Raw genomic sequence first — 22784 nt, forward strand, 5'->3', positions numbered from 1 at the left:
AAATCAAAAGCCCCAAAATCTTATAAGCTAGCCTCAAAGACATTTAAAGGTCTGTCACCAGTAGCCTGTTTTAAATAAAACTGGCAACAGGGCAGATCTTTAAAAGCCTCGCCAGAGAGATCTATTCGTCGTGGCAAGAGTCTAGTGGGACTATTCTATGAGCTGCTGACGCAGCAAGTTGTGCCAGGGGGGAATCTCTCTCGGTGCCTCAAAGAGTAGAGCTAGCAGGTCCAGATACCAAGCAGCATGTGGCCACCTTGGAGCCACCATGGTCATTCTGGGGTTCTTGGTAATCTTCACCTTGTTGATCACCAAGCGAAGCAGACAGAACAGTGGGAAGGTGTAGGCATCCAGGTTGTCCCATGGGTATTGGAAGGTGTCCTCTGCTGCAGCCCATGGGTCTGGGACAATTGAACAAAACATCTGGAGCCTTCTGATGTGCTGTGAGTGGCAAACAGATAGATTGATGGACAACCCCAAAGATTGAATAGTCTTTCTACGATGTCCATGTGAAGGGACCACTCTGTCCCTAACACTTGACCCTGGCAACTGAGCTTGTCTGCCACCACACTCCTCTTGCCTGGAATGTATCTGGCTGACAGCTCCACCAAGTGTGCTACCACCCATTTGTGCACTGCACCGTCAACTGGTGCAGCGGCAGAGACACTAAGCCTCCTTGTTTGTTGACATATGCCACTACAATGGTGTTGTCGCTCATCAACACCACCGAGTGTCCCATCACTCAATCCTGAAACACATGAAGGGCTAGAAAGGCAGCCTTAAGCTCCAGGATACTGATGTGAAGGTGCTTGTTGTCTCGGTCCCACACCTGACATTAGCAACTCCTCCAGGTGTGCGCCCCATCCCTCAGTCGAAGCGTCTGAGAACAGAAGCATCTCAGTAAGTGAAGTGTACAGACACACCCCTATTACAAGGTTCCTGTTGTCCAGCCACCAGGCTAAGTCCTGTCTCACCCTCTCTGAGAGAGGGATGGGAAAGATGGAAGATCCCATGCCGGAGACCAGAACTCCTTCATTCTCCACTGGAGAGAACGAAGGTCAAGCCGTCCACGAGGGACCAGATTCTCCAAGGATGACAGGTGACCTAGAATGACCTGCTACTGCCGAGCTGGTTGTTCCTGCCGGGATAGGAACATTTGCTGCCTTCCTGAACCTGCTGATATGAGAGTCCGAGGGGAAGATTCTTGTTGCTGCCGTATCTATCAGCATGTCCTGGTACTTTATCTTCTGCTTGGGTATGAGATCGGACTTCTCGAGATTTACCAGGCTGCAGCATAACTCAAGAAGGTGATCCCTCCAGGTCACAGCATAACTCAAGAAGGCGATCCCTGTCTTGGAGCAACTGCAAATGAGACTTTGTCAAGACTAGCCAATCGTCAAGATACCTCAACAAACGTATCCCATGCGAATGAGCCCAAGCTGACACAAGGCTGAGCACTCACGTGAACACCTGAGGAGCAGTCGTGAGTCCGAAACAAAGTGCCCTGAGGACAAGGTGAAGGTACTTGCAAGAGGACTGATGTACAGTATGGGTATTTAAAAATACACATCCTTCAGGTCCATCGTAAGCATGAAGTCGTTCTCCCTGATGAAAGTGAGCAATGAACAGGCTGTTTCCATCTTGAACTGAGTCTGGCGAACGAACCGATTCAAGGGAGAGAGATCGATGACTGGCCTCCACCCACCCCCTCATTTCTTTCTCCATGAGAAAAATTTGGCTGTAAAAGCCTGGGGACCGATCCATCATGACTCCTACAGGGCTTTTCTCAGCATCGCTGTAATCTCCTCCCAGAGTGTGAGATCCCTTGGCGAGCCGAGCACGTATGATTGGAGATGGACCAGAGTGTTGGTGAGGGATGGTAGAGACTCGAAGAGAAGTAGATAGCCCTCCCGAAGGACATCCACTACACAGGTCTTGGCTCCATGTCGCTGCCATGTTGCCCAATGGCTGAACAGGCATTGCCCCACATGACAGCCTGTGGAGGGGAGCGCCGACCCTAGCGTTTTCCTCCCTTCTTTCCCTTGCCTTCCTTCCCTTGACTGGAAAGGGGGTGGAAAGGGGTGTGGCTGAGCACCCTTCTTGGCTGGGGCAGAAGAAAGCTGGGTGGTTCCTTGAGCGCCCTTCAATGCCTGGGACTTCTTAGGGCCTGAGGAACTGCTAGCAGGACCTGAAGGTCGGGCCATAGTGATGCTCAGACCAGGAGGCCTTTGACAATACCCAATGAACAAGACGGTCGTTATCCTCGACACTATGCTTGTCCACTGCAGCATCTACCTCCTCTCAAGGGAAGAGAGAGGCAGAATCCAGCAGTAATCCATTCCGAAGAGCCAAAGCCGAGTCCAAGCTGATGCGCTTGGTGATCCGAGTGAGGACAGTGTCACTCGTCTTCAACACCAAGATGGCCCATAGGTTTGCCGTCCGATGGGCCAGGTAGGAGACAGCCCTACCACTTGATTGGCACAGCCTCCCGAAGGTTGAGTCCTCTGTGGGGTTGATGGAACCCCCAAAGGCTGCAAACTTAGACACGGAGACTGCAGGTCCAGCCAGGAGACTGTCTGGAAGGCTGTCATGGCAGTGGCTTCCAAGCTCGCTGCTTCCTGTTTTATGAAGACTATGTCTTCTACTCCAAGAGACCCAGAGCTAAGTGAACCAAACGAAGGTCAACCTGTTTCGTTGGCAGGGGCTCTGTTGACGATGCGTGGTACTTCTTCTGGAAAGGCACAGGAGGGGAAAATAGCTTAGCTGAGCATTTCACTTGATCCAAAACTCCCTCAGCAAGTGAGGACCAAGGCAAGCCTACGGAAGCTCCGGGTTCCTTCTTAGGTACCCAGTAGACTTCGAGGTGAGAAGGGCAATCGACAGGTGTAGCCAAGGTCCTTCCCCGAGACCGCTGTGTCAACAAATCAACACGACAATCTCTGAAAAGGTCGTCTGTATCTCGGGAGAATCTGCGTCTTGGGTCAGAGGACCCTCGAGTCCTTCCAATCTGTACTCCTCCCTCGATACTCTCCCGGCAGGTGGGAGACCCTCACCAGAACCCCCGGCTACCTGCTCGACCACTTGGGCATATAAGCAGGTAGGTCCAAGAACCTTGCCTAGCTCAAAAGCCTTTGTGGTAGTGCTGTGGTGGGATGCGACATCCCACTCACGAACCCTTCTGTCCAACTTGCGATTCCTGAAATAGCCCCAGGAAGATAAGGGGACACGAGAGAGGGAGCGAAAACATTTACCTGTTCCTTCGGAACCTACGGTTCCAGCAGGAGAGGCAGGCTGAGAGCAATCACCAACCTGCGGTGGCAACGGCTTCATGGGTCTAGGAAAGCCCCTCCTCTCAAGAGAAAGTGGAGGTGGGCTGCTGGAGGAGAGGACAGAGGCTCACATGAACGTACACGAAGGCTTTCAACAGGTGAGCGAGCACATTCCCTTGAATGCGAGCAGGAGCAGACCCGGGGAGAGCAGTCTGGGCGCCCACTCTTGGGTGTGAGCTTGCACAGTCCTCACAGTAACTCCAGGCACCCAGACCCTTGAGTCTGCAACAACTTTGCTGGGCCCTGGCCGCGTACAGGCAGTCCCTGGTTATCGGCAGGGTCGGTTATTGGCGATCTGGTTTTACAGTGCTTGTCCAGCGACGAAAATTGGCAATTTTCGGCGCCAATAATTGCCTATTTGCGCTTATCAGTGCCAACAATTGGGTATTAGTGCCGAAACATACCTAACAGAGGCGCCGATAACCGAAAATCGGCGATTTTCAAACAGAACCCCCACCGATAACCGGGGACTGCCTGTACTCGGGCAAGTAGTGGCAGAGGGAGGGGAAGCACCTGCATGCTTAGACCCCCACCTTCTCTCACATGCCTGAACCAGAATGTGGTGTTAACTCCGTTACTGGCTGAGGTGACTCGAGGTTTCACAGAAACCTGAGTACCTTGAGCCACGCTCGCCTCCTTGGAGGTCCACATACTTGAAGCTTCCAATCAAGTTCCCTCTGCTTGAATATCCAAGAAGGCTCGAGTAGAGGCAGGCCCAGCACTACGCTTTGGGAGCAGAGCCCTGAGCACAAGTGCTGGGTTTTGCCTCCTTGGAGGTCCATGCACCCAGAGTCCAAAGACATGGGAGAGCCAGCATGAGATCCCTGTATCTCTCGGGAAGAGAGACACCCCTTTGGAAGACCCAGTGAGGGACTTCTTCTGGGTGGGAGAAGCTACCTCCTTCTTCCTCTGCTTGTGGGCTTTGGAAGAGGGAGGGGAGGAGGCTCTTGGATTTCTTCAACTTCTTCTTTGCCTTCTTCAAGAGGGCATGGAGGATCTGCTTCCCGAGGTTGAAGGAAGATTCCAGAGCATACTCCTGAGGAGTAGGAGCAGACAGGGATGATACAGAAGGGGCATGAGGGGACGTCCTATCAACAACTGCAGGGGTTGTCAGCGTAGGGTGGGTGGTCACACTCATAACCATGATATAGTTAGTTGTCATGGTGACAGACGTAGTCACTGTTGCTGTGGTGTGAGTCACCGGTGGAGCAGAAGGGGTGCGAGAAGCCAGCAGGTGACACAGAATGCACCGCATCGAGGGAACTCCTTGAAGGCCAAGAGACTGCTAGGTCTCCCGAGTTCCTTCCCCTCCACACCTGGAATCAAAGCTGACCATAAGTCATTGAAAAAGTGCTGGAAGCAACTGCTCAACAAGGTGGAGCTGGGGCACCTTGTAATGAAAAAAAAAAAAAAACCCTGCCAGGCTTGCCACATTAACTAGGGGAGGGCAGTAAGGGTGGATTGAGAAATTACACAAAGCTGAGAAGGAAAAGATTAGGTTAACACTTTCATATCCAATTGACGTAATTTTACGCAAAATCACCCTACCCCCCGCCTTACCTGACTGACGTAATTTTACGTAAAATTTACTGAAATTTTTTGTACGTGTGGTAGGGGTAAATTTTTTTTCTTTTCGGACAGTTGGTGGTTTCCATAGGCTAAAGCATACCTTGGACTGTGTAACTCGGGCATCAATACGCCAGCCAAGCAGTTCCTATACTGTGCATGCGCAAATCCCTGGCATAGTAAATTTCTCACAATGAAATCAGCTGATCCCACCCACGCTTCTCTCTCGTATCTTACATTTTTTTTTATAAAATGTAGGATTACATTATTGGAAACACTATGTTTTGTACCCTCTTTTTCTATAAATTTTTTAGTTCCTGTACTGTGCATGCGCAAATCCCTGGCATAGTAAAATTCTCACAATGACATCAGCTGATCCCACCCACACAGGCCTGGCAGGCCACACTTCTGTCAGAGACCATGCGTGCGAGTTGGGGTAAACACGTGTGGTTGTTTACATACAGTGACGTCAATACAGAACAGTTTCCAACATGCTTTCACAAAGTTTTTAGGTAAAACTAGCGGAAAACGCGTTAAGTGCATCACATAAGAGACGTCTGGATTTTAGGCAGGGCTCTGAATCTCATTTTTCATTATTATATATATTGATATTTAGAGAATTTTGTTGGCTTTCTCATAAAAATTAATTCATTCGCCTAACTGTTATAGCTTTTGAGCTACGAACGATAATGTTGACAACGGTAACATTTTTTTTCGTTTCGATCAGCTTATAACGTCAAAAAACTGTTGCCGTTACCAAAGCCATTTTTCTTGACTCTCACTTTATTCCTCAACCTTTCCCCTACATTTTTGTATATTTACAAAGTAATTTCTATGAAAAATATCCGAGCTAGGGCTCTTCAAAAAAAAAAATTTCTAGCAATAATTCTCACCGTATGCCGGGCAGTGCGCTCTGTTTCTTACCCTATTTTCTATCAATTTTTCACCAACTGGACTTATTCGTTTTTCATTCTTTTATATGTCGATATTTAGAGAATTTTGTTGGCTTTCTCATAAAAAATAATTCATTTGCCTAACTGTTATAGTTTTTGAGCTACGAACAATAATGTTGACAACGGTAACTTTTTTTTTCGTTGATCAACTTATAACATCAAAATGAAACTGTTGCCATTACCAAAGCCATTTTTCTTGACTCTCCCTTTATTCTTCAACTTTTCCTCTGCATTTTCGTATATTTACAAAGTAATTTCTATGAAAAATAAGCGAGATAGGGCTCTTCAAACAAAATTTTTTCTAGCGATAATTCTCACCATAGGCCGGGCAGAGCGCTCTGTTTCTCACCCTCTTTTCTATCAATTTCTTTACCAACTGGACATTCGTTTTCCATTGTTTTATATGTCGATATTTAGGGAATTTTGTTGGCTTTCTCATAAAAAATTATTCATTCGCCTGACTTTCATAGTTTTTGGGTTACGAACGAAAATATAAAAATAAGTAAAGAATTTTTTTTTTTTGTTAACTCACATTTTTTCGTATTTAGAGGGCTGGGACTCTTATTCTGACTATTCCACCATAAAATATAAACATTTAGAAAAAAGGACAGCAAAATGAACATTGCTTGCATAAAAATGATATTTTAATGATAAAATAAAGTTTGTTCATACTTACCTGGCAGATATATATACAGCTGTATTTCTCCGAAATCCGACAGAATTTCAAAACTTGCGGCACACGCAGTGTGGCCAGGTGGTTAGTACTCATTCCCGCCACTGGGTGGCGGGAATCGAACCATTCCCATTTTCTATTCAGATTTTCTAGTGCCACTGTCTCCTGAGGGGAGGTGGGTGGGCACTATAATTATATATATCTGCCAGGTAAGTATGAACAAACTTTATTTTATCATTAAAATATCATTTTGTTCATGAAACTTACCTGTCAGATATATATATACAGCTGAATCCCACCATTGGAGGTGGGTAGAGACAGAATAGGATTTAGGAAACAAATAAATGTAGGCGATTGACGCCTTGGTTCCTACCTGTTAGCATAGCTGACTTCGAGGTTACTGCCACCCAAGCCTGCTTCTGCTTTACTAGATTCTCCAGCAAGGTAGGGACCTATAAAGCTGGTGAGATCTAGATGACCTGTCCACGGGGCGAGACCACAATGGGACTAGATCATATGACCATACTGAGAGGGAAAAAGAGCAACAACCAACCACCTGACCGAGCCTAACTAAGCCATTGAACCTAATATAGGCTAAAGATTGGGACGTCCACATCGGTGGCCACCCAACAACCGAGAATACAAAACCAAGATTAAAAAATACCACCTAACCCCTAAAGGATAGGATGAGTATTGCCCTCTTCTCCCAACATTGTGTCTGAAAACGTATGGTCCCAGCGAAGAACAGTCCTCAAAAGTTGACTTCACATCTCGTAAGTAATGCGGCGAAAAACTGAATTACTCCGCCAGAAGGTGGTACCCAGAAGATCGTTAAGAGACATGTTCTTCTGGAAAGCCACCGAAGTCGCGATGGCTCTCACTTCGTGAGCTTTCACTTTAAGAAGCCTCATGTCCTCTTCTTGGCAGGAAGAATGAGCCTCTTTGATAGTACTTCTTAAAAAGAATGACAGAGCATTCTTGGACATAGGCAAGTCAGGTCTTCTAACCGAACACCAAAGATTGTCCGGCCGGGCCTCGGCTTTCTTTCGTCCTGGCTAAGTAGAATTTGAGAGCCCTGACAGGGCACAAGACTCTCTCTGATTCTTGTCCAAGAATCTCCGTCAAACCTTTGATTTCAAACGTCTTGGGCCACGGGTTTGAAGGATTTTCATTTTTGGCAAGAAAAAATGGACTTAGGGAGCAAACGGCATTAGGACCCCTAAAGCCAATGTGCTTGCTAATAGCCTGAACTTCACTAACCCTCTTCGCCGTCGCCAGAGAAGTTAGGAAAATCGCCTTTCTAGTCACGTTCTTGAGAGAAGCAGAAGACATAGGTTCAAAAGGACCTGACATAAGAAATTTTAGGACCACATCTAGGTTCCAAGGAGGAGTCATGGGCCTAGGAACCTTAACAGTTTCAAAGGATCTCAAGAGATCGTGGAGATCCTTGTTGTCGGCTAAGTCTAGGCCCCTGTGTCGGAAGACTGCCGACAGCATACTTTATAGCCTTTAATGGTAGAGACTGCCAGTTTTCTTTCTCCCTGAGATGTAGAAGGAAGTCCGCTATTTGAGGCACAGAGGTCGTGGTCGAGAAATCCCGCTGCTCTTGCACCATCTCCTAAAATTGGCCCACTTCGATTGATAGACTGAATTAGAAGAGGGTCTTCTGGCACTGGCGATAGCCTTTGCCACTGCTCTCGAAAACCCCTCGCTCTTGCCAACTTCGAGATAGTCTGAATGCAGTTAGACTCAGAGCGGGAGGTTTTTGTGGAATCTTAGGAAATGGGGCTGCCTGAGAAGATCTACTCTCAGGGGAGTGTCCTTGGGAAGTCCACAAGGAAGGTCATGACCTCTGTGAACCAATCCCTGCTGGCCAAAAGGGGCTATTAAAGTCATCCTTGTTCCTTCCGACGCTGAGAATTTTCTGATCACTTCTCCCAGGATCTTGAAGGGAGGAAAAGCGTAAAGATCTAGGCCTTTCCAGTCCCAGAGGAGGGCATCTACTGCTAAGGCTCCCGGATCTAAGACAGGGGAGCAGTAAAGAGGAAGCCTCTTTGTTCTGGACGTCGCAAAGAGGTCTACTAGGGGACGTCCCCATAACTTCCACAGATCCAAACACACCTCCTCGTGAAGGGTCCATTCTGTCGGCAGAAGTTGATGCTGCCGACTGAGAAGGTCCGCACGGATATTCTCTACGCCCGCGATGAACCTTGTGAGAATTGTGATCCCCCGAGCATGAGTCCAAAGCAGGATCTCCTTTGCCAAGTTGAACAGGGAACGGGAGCGAGTACCCCCCTGCTTCTTGAGGTAAGCTAAGGCTGTGGTGTTGTCGGAATTCACCTGAACAACTCGGCCTGACACACGATCCTCGAAGAATTGGAGGGCTAGATGGATAGCTCCTAATTCTTTGAGATTGATGTGCCAGGACACCTGTTCCCCTCTCCAGGTGCCTGACACTTCTTCCCTCCTAGTGTTGCTCCCCATCCTTCCCTGGGACGCGTGGAAAACAACACTAGGTCGGGGGCTCTGAAGACGAGAAAAACGCCTCCTGCCAGTAACAAGGGGTCGAGCCACCACCTCAGGTGAGTCTTGACAGACGGAAAGATCTTCAAGGTCTCTTCCAGGTCCTCCTTGTTCATCCAGTTCTCCGCTAGGAAAAACTGGAGCGGCCTGAGATGAAGTCTTCCCAGGAAACAAACTTCTCCAGCGAGGAAATGGTCCCCAGCAAACTCATCCATTCCCTCACCGAGCATGTTTCCTTCCCCAGGAGAGACGAAACTTTTTCCAAGCAATGTTGTTGATGTTCTTGGGATGGATACGCCAAAAGCCACTGAATCCATCTGAATCCCCAGATAGACGATGGACTGAGTCGGGATCAGATGGGACTTTTCTTTGTTGACTAGAAGTCCCAGGGACTTCCTCGTCAACTCCAATGTCGAATTTAGGTCCTCCAGACACTGAGCTTGGGAAGAAGCTCGAATGAGCCAATCGTCTAGGTAAAGCGAAACGCTGGATCCCCGCCAAGTGAAGCCACCTCGCCACAATTCTCATGATCACTGTGAATATCATGGGAGCTGTGCTGAGACCAAAGCAAAGAGCTCGAATTGGAAGACTCTTCCCCAGTACAAACCTCAGGTACTGTCTTGACTGAGGATGTATGGGAACGTGGAAGTATGCATCTTGTAAGTCCAGAGAGACCATCCAATCTCCTGGTCTTAGAGCTCCGAGAACAGACTGTGACGTTTCCATCTTGAACTTCTCTTTGACAATGAAGCGGTTCAGTCTGCTTACGTCCAGTACAGGTCTCCACCCTCCCGACTGTTTCGGGACTAAGAACAGTCGGTTGTAGAACCCTGGAGAGGCTAGATCCTGAACTGGCTCCACAGCTCTTTTTACGAGCATCTGCTCCAAAAGATCTAAAAGGATCTGTTGTTTTTCCCAATGGTAGGAGGGCGACAGATCCTTGGGTGACGTACAAAGGGGTGGCGAATCGAGAAAGGGGATCTTGTAGCCTTTCTCTAGAACTTCGACGGACCAAGAGTCCGCCCCTTTCGCTCTCCAGGCTCCCATAAATGAAAGTAGCCTGGCTCCCACAGGTGTCTGGAGGAGTTGATGATCACTTTTTCCCCTGGGCTTCGATGGGGCTGCTCCTCTGGAAAAACCTCTCCCTCGGTCGATTTCGAGGAAGAAGCTCCTCCACGAAAGGGCTGTTTCTTCTTGGAGGATAGAACTGACGAAGACGTAGAAGGGACTGAAGGACGTCTAGACGAATGGGCCAGTAGGTCCTGCGTTGCCTTCTCCTTAAGACTGGAAGCAAGATCCTTGATTAAAGGCTGGGGGAAGAGATGGCTCGACAAAGGGCAAACAATAATTCAGCCCTTTGTGACGGCGAAACTGACTTGGAGGTGAAATTGCAGTACAAGGCCCTCTTCTTCAAAAGACCTGTACAAAAATGGGAGGCCAGTTCCTCAGAGCCATCCCTGACGGCCTTATCCATGCAATTCAAAACACTGGATAGCTCCCCCAGGCTGATCGAGTCGGGGCTTCTAAGCTTGAGGTCTAAAGCACCCAAGCACCAGTCTAAGAAGTTGAAAACTTCCATAGAACGGAAGAGTCCCTTCAGATGATGGTCGGTCTCGGACATCGTCCACGAAACCTTAGCAGTCGACAGTAGGGACCTCCTGGAAGCGTCGACAAGGCTGGCGAAGTCTCCTTGAGACGAAGAAGGAACTCGAGAACCGACGTCCTCACCTGTCTCATACCACATGCCCGCCTTACCGCAAAGCTTAGAAGGAGGAAGGGCAAAAGAAGTCTTGCCTTGCGTCTTCCGTTCCTCCATCCAGGCGTTAACCTTCTTGAAGGCCTTCTTCGTAGCCAGTGAAGAAGTCATCTTCACAAACCCCGCGTTCTCCTCGCTTTGGAAGAGGCAAGCTGCGAAGGAGGAGAGAGGGAGCCGAGGGTTTAAACTTATCACCGAATAAGTCCTTAAGAAGACCGGTTAACACCTGGTAGTCGGAAGACGAGGAAGCAGAAGGTTGATCAAAACCCGCAGGCTCAGAATCGCCAGAGACTTCTCCTTCATGAATGGGCGAACCACGAGAATCACAAACAGCTTTCGGGGAACGAAGGCCTTGAGGTCCGATACGGAAGAGGGATCTACTTTTCCCTGCAGGATCAGAATGCTCTGGAGCGTCGGCGACTAAAGAGGCGTCCTGGCGGCGTCCTGAAGAGCATCCGATCGGGAGCCCAACCTAGCGTCATGCTGAGCGTCCTGCCGAACGTCCTGTGCGGCAGCGAGAGAAGCGTCCTGACGAGCAGCTAAAGAAGAGTCCTGGATAGCTGCTTGCGAGGCGTCGTGATGATGACGAGAATCACGAAAGGGAACTTCGTGAGCTGTGAGGACGACAGGGCGAAGAAGCAGGAGATGGAGACGAAGAAAAAGGAGCAGGAGACGGGGACTTCCTGGACTTCTTAATGGGGAGCCTCAAGTCCTTGCGACGACGCGGTTCTGATTCCTTCTCGGCCAGAAGAGAGGCCAACTGACGCTGCATATCTCGTAAGATACTCTTGGAAGGAGAGGTCTCATATCCAGGAGGAGAGGAGAACCTACGGGAAGAAGAGGGGCGAGGGCGCCGCCTTCTTCCTTACAGGAGCAAGAACAGCTCTCTCCTTAGAGCGACTGGGGCGCTATAAACGCCCTCCTCTGACGACGTCGGGTCCTCTTCTGTGGCGGAAAGCTTCAAAATCCCGCACAGACGGAGAAAAACTGGCGTGAAGCGTCATCTCTAAAGCTCCTCTTCAGTGGGCGAGAGTCCTTGCGAGAATTCCAACCCCTACGAGGAGGACGCCTCGGAGGACGAAAAGCAGTCCTTAAGGATACGAGCCGGCACGATCCTTGGCAGCCTGGGAAGTGACAACAGGAACTGCCGAAGGGACGTCAGATCGGTGGGAAGCCCCCGTAACCCTCTTACGGCTTTCGACATGCCTTCTCCTGAGTCCTGGGAGTCTGACAGAGGTCCAGGCCTAGAAGCATTATGGGGCCGATCTGACGCCCCTCCACGACACTAGGGGAACACTACACTGCACAGCACTTTGAAGCGAAGACACTTTGTTTTCTAGAGCACGGATGGTGTTCATGATCTCCGTCAGGGCCAAACCCCCGCAGACACAACCTCAGGGCCCGAAGGCAAAACCACAGGGACAGGTACAACAATGTCTACATTGGGGTTATCAGGTGAAGAAATAGAACCCTGACTCTTACCCACACTCCTGGAGGAAGACCTCCTGATCCTGTCACGCTCTAACTTACGAACATAGGAATCATACAATTTCCAGCTCGCATCAGACAAAGGCTCACACTCTTTGCAGCGATCATTGATCAAACATACATGCCCCTACACCTCATGCAAACCGAGTGAGGGTCTACCGAAACCTTCGGTAGCCTCACCTTGCACTCACTCACACAACATACTCAAAGCTAGCAGAACTAGTACCAGACATCATTCAAGAGCAGTCAAAAGCAAAATCATAAACAGTCCACAAAAAGCGTATGCCAATCCACAAGCCAAAGTCAAAAACCAAAAGTCAATAGAATACTCAAGTGGAAAACTATGCAAGTTAACGAAATCCAGAGGCGGAGGTACTGTAAACAGATGTTAACAGTACCGGCGACAGAGAAAATCTGAATAGAAAATGGGAATGGTTCCCGATTCCCGCCACCCAGCGGCGGAATGAGTACTAACCACCTGGCCACACTGCGTGTGCCGCAAGTTTTGAAATTCTGTCGGATTTCGGAGAAATACAGCTGTATATATATCTGACAGGTAAGTTTCATGAACAAATTTCTATTTTTGCTGAATTTCCGAAATAATTATTTTTTCGCACTATCGAGCGCTCCCAGACACCTTGGATCTCAGGTACGCTCAGTGATATGGTAATTATACAGATAGGAAAGTGTTAAGAAGGTACTCTCCTGATAATCCACCCAGCAACTTTTACTTTCTAATCAGCCTGTCCTACACCTTTTGAAAGAACAAGAAAGTGAACAAAGAAGAGAAAAATGCCTGATTGTCCCCTTAAGCCAGGGAACTCAAACCCAAAACCATGGAAGGCCACAGTACAATGGCAATGGCACAGTCCAAGGTTGGAGAACATGGTTTGTATTCAGTGACATTCTCTTAGAAGGCTTAAGGCCCCTTCCACCCGATGGTTTGATTTCGGAGTGTACTGTACTTCTAGAAGAGTTGCCTGCAAGGGTAAACACACTCAGAAGTGAATGTTGCTAAGGAAAAGCCACATTAACCCACTACAGAACAGATCCGGAAAACGAGGCGCAAATGAGCTGCAAGAAGTGACGTGCCCCTTTCTCTCACGAAGAGAGAGAAAACAACTTGAAGCAAGCCTGACAGCTTACAGAGAGATGAAGTGAAGAGAGCCTCAAGCCTAAGGAAATGGCACTCAGTGCTAGCCCTGCCCAAGGAACCAAATGCCAACAGCGATCGAGACACTTTCACCCTACCCTGAAGGGAAAGGCACACAGAATGCTTAATAAGCCTTCTAACACAAGGCAGACTACCCCCACTCTAGACTCGCAGCCATAATCAGAGCAGAAGTGGGGTTCAGGAAGAACAACACAGATGATGAAGAAGGGAAGGAGAGAGCCTCTATCCTCCTTCCACCACTTTTGAAATTTGCCCTGTCTGCAGAGTTGTCAAGAATCACAAAGATTAAGCCACAGAGATCAGAGGAATAAGGCTACATAGCCTATTCTTCCAAAGAATACAAGGGACAGCCAAGATGGCAGGATTACCTTAAATAAGGTAAAACTTCCTGTCACAGAACTCCCAAGTGGCTAAATCTACTACCTGAAAGGTAAAAATATTAGTAAGTCTATTGGAGAAAGATACAGCTGTGCAACTACCAGAAGCTGTTATGTGTCTGATGACAACAATATTCATATCGGCAAGGAAAAACAAACTCAATTCCTTGCAAGAAGGTTTGAATAAGTGCTATAAAAACACACAGTCAAAACCCAACCACAAAAAATGGATTCTCCAGTTTATTCAACAAAAGTTTGAATAGCAACAGTCGAGCAGTGTTTCCTTGAAGACATCTTAACGCGACAATGGCCAAAAGCAAAGTGGAGCGCAGACCATCAAGTGGGTGAGGCTTACCCCTGCCTGTTGGTAGTTAACTACCTTGTCAGTAAAGTTTGAATGGCCAATCCAGCTCACCTTTGCAAGCTTTTGTTTGTATTTGTGTAAGAACAAATATGTCTTTCCAAGTCTGTTTTACTAGAGTGTGGAATGGGATTACAGTATTCACTTGGGTTTTTAAAGTTGTTGTTAAATATAAAACATCAGACATATGTCACTCAAATCAGTTTATTACTGAAATGGACTATAGAAGGAAGTCAACTTACGAAATAACGCTATGGGTATTAAAAAATAGCTGTCTGAATTACTTTATTCAAAACAGCACAAGTTACTGTATTATCACCTGTGTATTCTATTCCTATAGTAAATTTCACAAGAGGTTGCAAGCACAGAAGTCAAAAAGTGCTTGCTCTGTCAAGCTAGTAAATGGTTTCCCTAAATCATCAATATACCTCCAATTAATCACCTTTTTACCAACTTTCAATGACTGATTCAGCCCTACACTATGGAATGCTCTTGAGTAAAAGGCAATGGTTTGTATACCCACAGGAACTGCAAATAAAATATCTCCAAAACAACTAACAACCCAGTTTGAACAATAAGTTGTAGCAATATCTCTTACCTTTCTTAAAATTGGATTATCCTTAGCTGATGCAGAAGCTGCATGTCCATGCCATGGCACTCTGATATCTGATTGGTTTTCCACATTCTGCTGACTAGTAAAATCACCAAACTCATCTTCGTCGTCTTGAAGAGCATTTTCGTTTGTCACTCCCTTCTCAAATACCTGACCCTCTGAAGATGCAAATTTCCCAAAACTGTCATCAGGTTCAACCTGCGCAAAATCTCCGAACTCGTCTGTATTTTCGTCTTCTGTCACAGCTGTGCCAAACTCTCCAAACTCTTGATCATCATCTTCATTAAGTACTTGTGGGGTTGTATGTGTTCCATCATAGAAATCCCCAAAGTCATCGTCTGCATCTACAGACTCATTCATCCCAAATTTACCACTTCTCACCTGTTCCCGAAGGTCACCAAAGTCCAAGTCATCATCATCATCATCATTATCATCATTTTCAGCCTTATCAAAATCTCTAAATTCCCAATCACACTCAAATTCATCACCATTAGTATCCTTTAAAGTAAGGGAAGCTTTTCTACTATCTTCATCTTTCTTTATATCATTACCTTCACTGAATTCTGTTCTAACATTGTCCTTCTTGCTAGTGGGACAGGCACTTACTTCATTTAGCTTAGTTTTTGAAATATTCTCAGACTCCAGTTCAAGTGAGTAATTATCACTATTATCTGCAAAGCTTAGATTTTGTGCTATACAAGATTCATGATTACTAAGCCCCAATGACCCTTGATTACGTTCATCTTCTACTACCCCAGGAAGACTGCATTCCGACGATGTACTTCTATCTGTAAGTGGCCCCGAGGAAGCAAGGTTATGGAGAGAACAATCTTTTCCAAAATCACTATAACTACCTTCATTATATACAGTAGTTCCATCAGCTTTATTCAAATTACACTCCTTAGTGGCACTATTAGCATCATTACAACCCTCCAAACTTGTAGTTCTGTCAATTATTTCACTATAACTATCTACACTTTTCACCTCACTGGAGTCATGAGGATCACTTTCACCTTGAGTAAGTGATTCACAAACTTTCCCTGAGGGAGTTTTGTGAGCTATCACTGGGCTCTCAGTGCATGGAAGCCCTTCATCACATGTTACATCTGGTTTATGATCACTTTCATCTGGAACGTGAGGTCTATCATCTTCTAAATTGTTTTCACAAAGTGTTGTACAATCTTTAGCAGTATCAGCTACAGGATATGAACTATCTTTGGAATTGTCAAATGTACATGCAGTAAAATCTCCAAAATCATCATCATCATCATCATCCACAGGAGGAGGATTTGGTGATATCCTGGAGAACTCATCATCGACAACAATGTTGTCAACAACATGATCTAGGGGTGGTGGGGTTGCTATCATTGAAAAACTACAAACACTATGGTTAGGTGAACTATCCACTTTTGGCTCTAAATTACATTTTTGACTAGAGTCTATGTCACCGGTTGTCCCTTCCTCTCTTGCTTTGCCATCAGCACTTACTGTGTCACCAGAAGTTGCACTGGAGGTAAAAAATGAGAAATCACCAAATTCATCAACATCGTCATCAATTTCCAAGGAACCACACACGTCCCCATTAATATCCTTAGCATACAAGGTCACAGATTTTTCACTACTGGGAAGGTGGGGCAACCCTCCTGTATTCAAAGTACCTTTAGTGCCATTGGAGTCTTTTACAGATAAAGCTACATTCTTTTCTCCTACACACGTAGTGGGATTATGTTCCGGGGTGGGCGGAAGTTTGTCAGACAAACCTGAAAACCAAAATTGTTGTCATTATTACAAAATAACAGAATTTTCTAAGTAATTCTTATATTTCACAGATACAAAATAGGGATTTACAAATGGTTTATTTTTCTTTTTTCTACTCGTGTGAACACCTTTAATGTAACCAATGATTTGTTACATGAGTTACCCCTAGTCAAAGACAGTTAGTGTAAATACTCATATATGGGAATTAACTTTCTCTCATGTTGGCTCCTTCACTATACAAATATCATTCCTGAAGGTAGGAGGGAATCCAAAATGAATCGGTGGTTAGTACAAAATAGAAAATTCAAATAATTGAATGGTTCAAATAAGGAACAAATTAACCACTCATTAACAGTAAACAACTATTCAGAATGGAAAACCTCAGGCATGGTTATCCAGTAAACAGGTGCTCAAGCTCTAAAAGAATATGGACTTGGTTCTGTTACATGGTACATTAGTGGTCATATGAGGTGATGCATCAAAATTTACTACAAATTGCCAGTTTCTTCAAGAAAACACTTGTCTGCTTGTGAAGGTAAAAATAAATAAACAACTTAATTTGTGGAAAAATCCAAGACCTGATATTGCAGTGTCTGCTTGGTGTTAGAAACTAAGAGAAACAGATTATATAAGTTGTCAGTTCTTCAATACTAGTCTTTGTCTAAGTGCTTTTCTCAACACTTCCAGTTGCATCATTCACCTTATCATGTGCATCTTTCATGGTTCAAATGTTATATAAATATTGACTTTTCAACAACAGTGACTCTGCTGTCACTTTTGGATGATATGTCAGTGGATGAGTCCTCAGTCTCTTCATCCTTAAGTCAACTGTCCACCCATCATCATCATCATCATCAATCGTCGTCATCAATATTATCATCATTGTCATCATCATCACCAATTATATATTATTATTATTATTATTATTATTATTATTATTATTATTATTCAAACGATGAACCCTATTCATATAGAACATGCCCAAGGGGACACTGACTTGAAATTCAAGCTTCCAAAGAATGTGTTGTTCTTTAAAAAGAAGTAACAGAAGGTAATGGAAAATAAGAGATTACTTAATAAAAAAGAAAAAATAAATTAAATTAATAAATAAAACAGACAAAAATGTAAGTCAATTATTGAAATACAAGAATTGTATTAGGGTAGTAATGCATTGCACCTTCGCTTGAACTTTTGAAGTTCCAACTACAAGACATCCTCAGTCCAACGGTGCGAGGAACCCAGGACCTCAGGAAGTGAGAAGCTCAACAGCGACATTTAATGCATACTGGTACTGCTGTTCACCAAATCTGATTGCTCTTTGAAGGAACAGGAAATCAGAGATCAACTGTGAATGTGAAAGATTTCTATTGAAATACAACTTATGAAAAAACTGACAAACAAGAAACCATCCGTTGATGTTCCAAGTCATAACTGCTAATATTAGGAAATACAGTAGAAACCTACCATCATGAACCACTCTATTTACAAGAGATAAATCTCTGACGGAAGCAGACATCCAAACCGGAGAACAGTATTCTAGTAAATGAAGGACATATGATCAAAACAGGTTGCACTGATTTTATCAGTGCTATAAATATATGAGGCCTTAAGTATAATACTCAACTTTCATACAGAATTTGCTGACGCTTTCATTAGATGTTTCCCAAAGGTACAATGTGAGTCAAAAGTTAAACCTAGTAGAGTTAAAGTTTCAGACACATTTAACAGAGTCCCATCCACCTGAAGGGAAGGATGGGGTGGAAAATCTTTATGATGCAGAGTCCCATCCACCTGAAGGGAAGGATGAGGTGGAAAATCTGTATGATATCTGCTAATCAATAGTGTTTTCATTTTACTGGAGTTCTGCCTCATACCCCAATGACTACACCATCCACTAATCCACTCCATATCATGATTGAGACTAATGGCAGCTTCATTTCTCATAAGTGGGGACTTTGCTACACCCATAAGTGTTGCACTTTTGGCATATTGAACAATCTTTTTTTCAAGGCCAATGACCATATAACTTGTATACACTAAAAATAACAGAAGCCCCAGAATACTACCCTTTGGAACTCTGAATGCTAAGATCCCACCAACAGAAACTTGTTGCTGGCTACCTGTAAGGAAATCTTGAAGTAAACCTAAAACATAGCCATCCAGTCCAAGATTCTGAAGTTTATACATTAGTGCCTTGCGATTTACTACATCAAAAGCAGCACTAAAATCTATTCAAATTGCTCTACACTCAAAAACCTTATAAAGGTTCTCTTGCAAATGGCATGTCAAATCTAGAAGAGTACCTAACTGCTTCCTATATGTATATTGACCATCAGCTAACAATCTTTTAGATTCCACATACTTATATAGTGGCTTAAAAACAAGTTTTTCTGCAACTAACACAAGCATCAACTTGGTAAAGCTTCACCCACCTCAATACTCTTCCAACCTCAGATGCAATGAGTACATGAAATACAAGTTAATTCAAGGACTGTTACTTTAGGTACTGCAATAACTGACAACAATATGTTCATCAGCTGTGGCTAATGGAGGTTTGGTAGGAAAAGACTGCTATAAATTGGAATTTCAGCAGGAACAGAGATGTCTGAAACAGACAAAGAGTTCAAGACTACATACAAACAAAACAGTGTCAAGCTCCCAAGACAAAAGTACACTGCCTTAAGGAGAACAGAAAGAAGATTCTGCTCAACAATAGTTACCAAAAGTGTAAAAATTTAACTGCCTTGAAGACACTGTAATTCCTCATTCCTATGTCTACCCTCCAATCTAATTTTCCCATTTTGTTCAACAAAAAGTTAATTCTTTCATTTTTATCAAAGTATGGGTCATTGCATTACCTCAGACTTATTTTGAAGTTCAAACATCTGCCTCTAAATACAGGTGCTCTGTTTTGAAGCTTCAAGTTCTTTTCTTCATCCAAATTGCTACAAGGAGCTGCTGCCTTCAAGATCATCATGGTAAATACAATGGAGGACATGGAAACCTACTACTGTTGCTGGGAGAAACCTACTACTGTTTCTGGGATTAGAATGTTCAGGGAACATTGTTGCAGACACATCAGCAGCATTAAAAGGACTAGAAATCACCTTTTCCAACTCTGCACCCTTGGCCATCTAAGGGATCTTTCTACTTTTACACCTATCATTAAAAGCTGGACCATATATCACATTCTGGTAGCATACACTGTAAATTGAGCGTAGTGAAAGGAAATATACTATATAGTAGTTACAAAAAATATACAATTTTAAGTACTTTGCATTCAATATACAAACCAGACTTTTATGTAGTTGTATCCCTACACACAAGCTGGAATTAGTCACTGAGACTTAAGTAGGGGAATATACCCATCACCTACCATCACCATGCACTTTTTTCCTTTGGCATCAGAAACAGAGTTGAGTGCCTGAGGTGGAAAATATAATAAAAGACTCTGATTAATATATTTCAAAACACGCAAATTACTTGAAAAATTTCTTACAGTATATATTTCTACAGGAATAAAAACCACTGCCTCTTGACTCACTTCTATTAGAGTTGAAATCCACCTGAAAATGTCACATTCCCAGTCAACTGCGAGCAAGGGAGAGATGCTCCCTGTAACTTCCTATCTGGTCTGACAAGGCAGAGCAATCGGTTTCTGAGCCTGAGCAAGAAGTCAGGAACCACTGTTCATAAAAGGATAACCATCAGAGGACCAATTGGGACCTTATTATTCAACATGAGTAATGGGTTAAGTCATAATTCAACCCGACCCCAATTTCTGTCAAAAGGGAGAGCAAATAGTCGCACTTTAAGCCAGAGCAGATAGTCACACTTTAAGCCAATGTTCTAAGAATGAATGCTTGATCATTTAGCTTACCTGTGCCTGGCTCTACTCTAGCAGGTACTCAACCTGAGCTGGTGCCCAGCAGGAGGAGGAAGGATGAGAATCAGTAATTCTACCAATTATCCCTGGACTTAGGCTTAATGAGTACTTGGGCAAGATACTTCCTGTCCAAAAGGAGCTTGGGTGACTACACATCCTGTTGAGTAGCTATCACAGGTTCCAAGACTTGTGGCAACATCCCTCACGTAGAATAAGGTAACGGTAGTATGATGTTTCCAGACTCACGCCCCCATTACCAGTGAAACTGAAAAGTTGGTCCGAAATGCCAGGGATGGTCATAAAACCCTCACTTTGTAAGCTGTCACACAAAAAATGCAGCTGTCACCCACTTTATTGTAAGCTCACCACATAACTTCACTAAGCCAGAAAAAGAGGGTGTTCCTACACAACACATATTTATGTTTGCTGGTACTAACAAAAGTTGCCTTATGGCACACACTGGGTGCAGAAGCATCTCATCCAGGTCACATACAAAGAAACAAGAACATGAGAGATCCCCAACCCTCCAAGTGCAAGTTCATAGAACACAAGCTGTATAACTCTCTGATTAACTTTCAGGCTAAGCTAGCAAGAAGGCAGTCATCGGTGCGATCCCCAGGTCCAAGGCCTCCTCCAAGGGCTGGTACAGCACCCGAGTTTGGCTGCAAAGAACAAGTCACATCCCACTCAAGAAGATAAATTCCTGAGAGCAGGTCTGCTTATGAACAAGGATAGTCACCACCCTACTAATGAACATTCATGTTATGAACATTCAGTGATGTGAACAGACCAGGTCAAAAGTTAATATTGTGTTCAGAGTACTCCCCTTTGCCACATTCTGCTCTGCGCACCTATTCTGCTTTGTAAGAATTTTTACAGCACCTATTCTGCTTTGTAAGAATTTTTGTAAAGAACAGAACAAACCGTTTCTTTAACCCCTCCCTGATTATCCCAAGTATTCTCATGACTAACTTCCAAGTACAGTATTCTTCATACAATGAAAAGAATACTCACTTCATACTCGTAAAATATTCCTCCTTATTTCTATCCGATTTAACTCATTCTTGGATAAATACCCATTTTCTATATTTCCTCTCCCATAGGATACATTTAGTATGTATTTTTGTCAATAGATAGAGGTGTACATTGTTTACTTTGTGAACTTCCAATGTAAGATGCCCCTACTGCACAATTCTCTCCAAGTCCGTACCCTTCAAAGCATGGAAAGAATACTAAACTCTGAATGCAGCATGAATCTAAATTTTTTTTCTTCTTTTTACCTTTCTAACATCCAAAGTACAGTCATTCTTTTGAATACTGCATGATTTAAAAACACAGTGAAATTAATATAATCTATGATTCATGAGTTAACTCAAGAATGTAAACATCAATAAGCATTATGCACTACATATTAAAACCCAACTTATGAACAATTCAAGACACTAACGGCCGTCCAGAAAGTAACTCGTTTGTAAGTTGGGCAGCGACTGTAATTCCACTGATGTACCGAGATCCAGATCCTACTGCCTGAAGACTTGGCTTAACCCTTTTGCTGCATGAGACGGATCTCCTAAGGCAATCAAAAGGTCTCGTCCATGATCTGGGACAGATCTCCTCAGTCACCATTCTTTTGGTTCTAGTTCGGCAGCTCGTAACAAATAACGCATTTCCTTCCTCATTTTAAGGAGCTTTTGTCTATCTTCTAAAAACAAATGGCTACAACTGATTTTCAACCTACAGGATAATCTCTATACAAAGGCTAGACCTACAGTATTCATCAAAATGCTGCACATGGAGGAGGTTTCTCTCAATGATGAAATAGTACAGAGGCATTTACTTGGAAATGACAGTGACAGTAGTAGACATGAACTATCGGATAGTTCTGATAGTGACAGCAGTGAATATGATGTTTATTATATCATAATTATAGACAAAAAATCTACTTTAGATAATTTTTTTACTTCAGGTTTTATCAGAGATGATCATAAATCAAAGGAAATGACAGAGGAGGAAGCAGATTTGACAAGCACCAGAGGTGGTGTGAGTAAACAAAGAAAATGTGATACAATTTGTGAATGGAAGACCATTAAAGATTCAGTTCATAAAAATTGGTGCTCTGAAACTTTTACTGGAGATAATAAATTTACATTTTCTACAGAATGCCAAGTCTATTTTTTATCATTTTTTGCCAGATGAAATTTTTGGCCAAGAGCAAGCATTCAAGGTTTGTAATAAAGGCTTTCAAACTGAATAACAAAAATGGTGTTACAGTACTTTACTCCATGCTTTGAGAGGTATCACAATGAAATGAATCACCAATAAAAGCT

The 22784-nt window shown here is 44.2% G+C and overlaps 1 protein-coding gene across 19 annotated transcripts in view; it reads right to left on the reverse strand.

The window, feature by feature from the left end:
• The window catches only part of LOC136855128 (aftiphilin-like), a 102095-nt gene that overhangs the window by 56925 nt on the left and 22386 nt on the right, over positions 1-22784 (reverse strand). For all 19 annotated transcript variants that reach the window (XM_067132004.1, XM_067132001.1, XM_067131996.1 and 16 more), the window contains exon 3: positions 14799-16573. In XM_067132004.1, the coding sequence (XP_066988105.1) occupies positions 14799-16573 (1775 nt within the window). The remainder of the gene's footprint in view (positions 1-14798; positions 16574-22784) is intronic.

This window comes from Macrobrachium rosenbergii, chromosome 30, assembly GCF_040412425.1.
Source record: "Macrobrachium rosenbergii isolate ZJJX-2024 chromosome 30, ASM4041242v1, whole genome shotgun sequence".
Classification (NCBI taxonomy): domain Eukaryota; kingdom Metazoa; phylum Arthropoda; class Malacostraca; order Decapoda; family Palaemonidae; genus Macrobrachium; species Macrobrachium rosenbergii.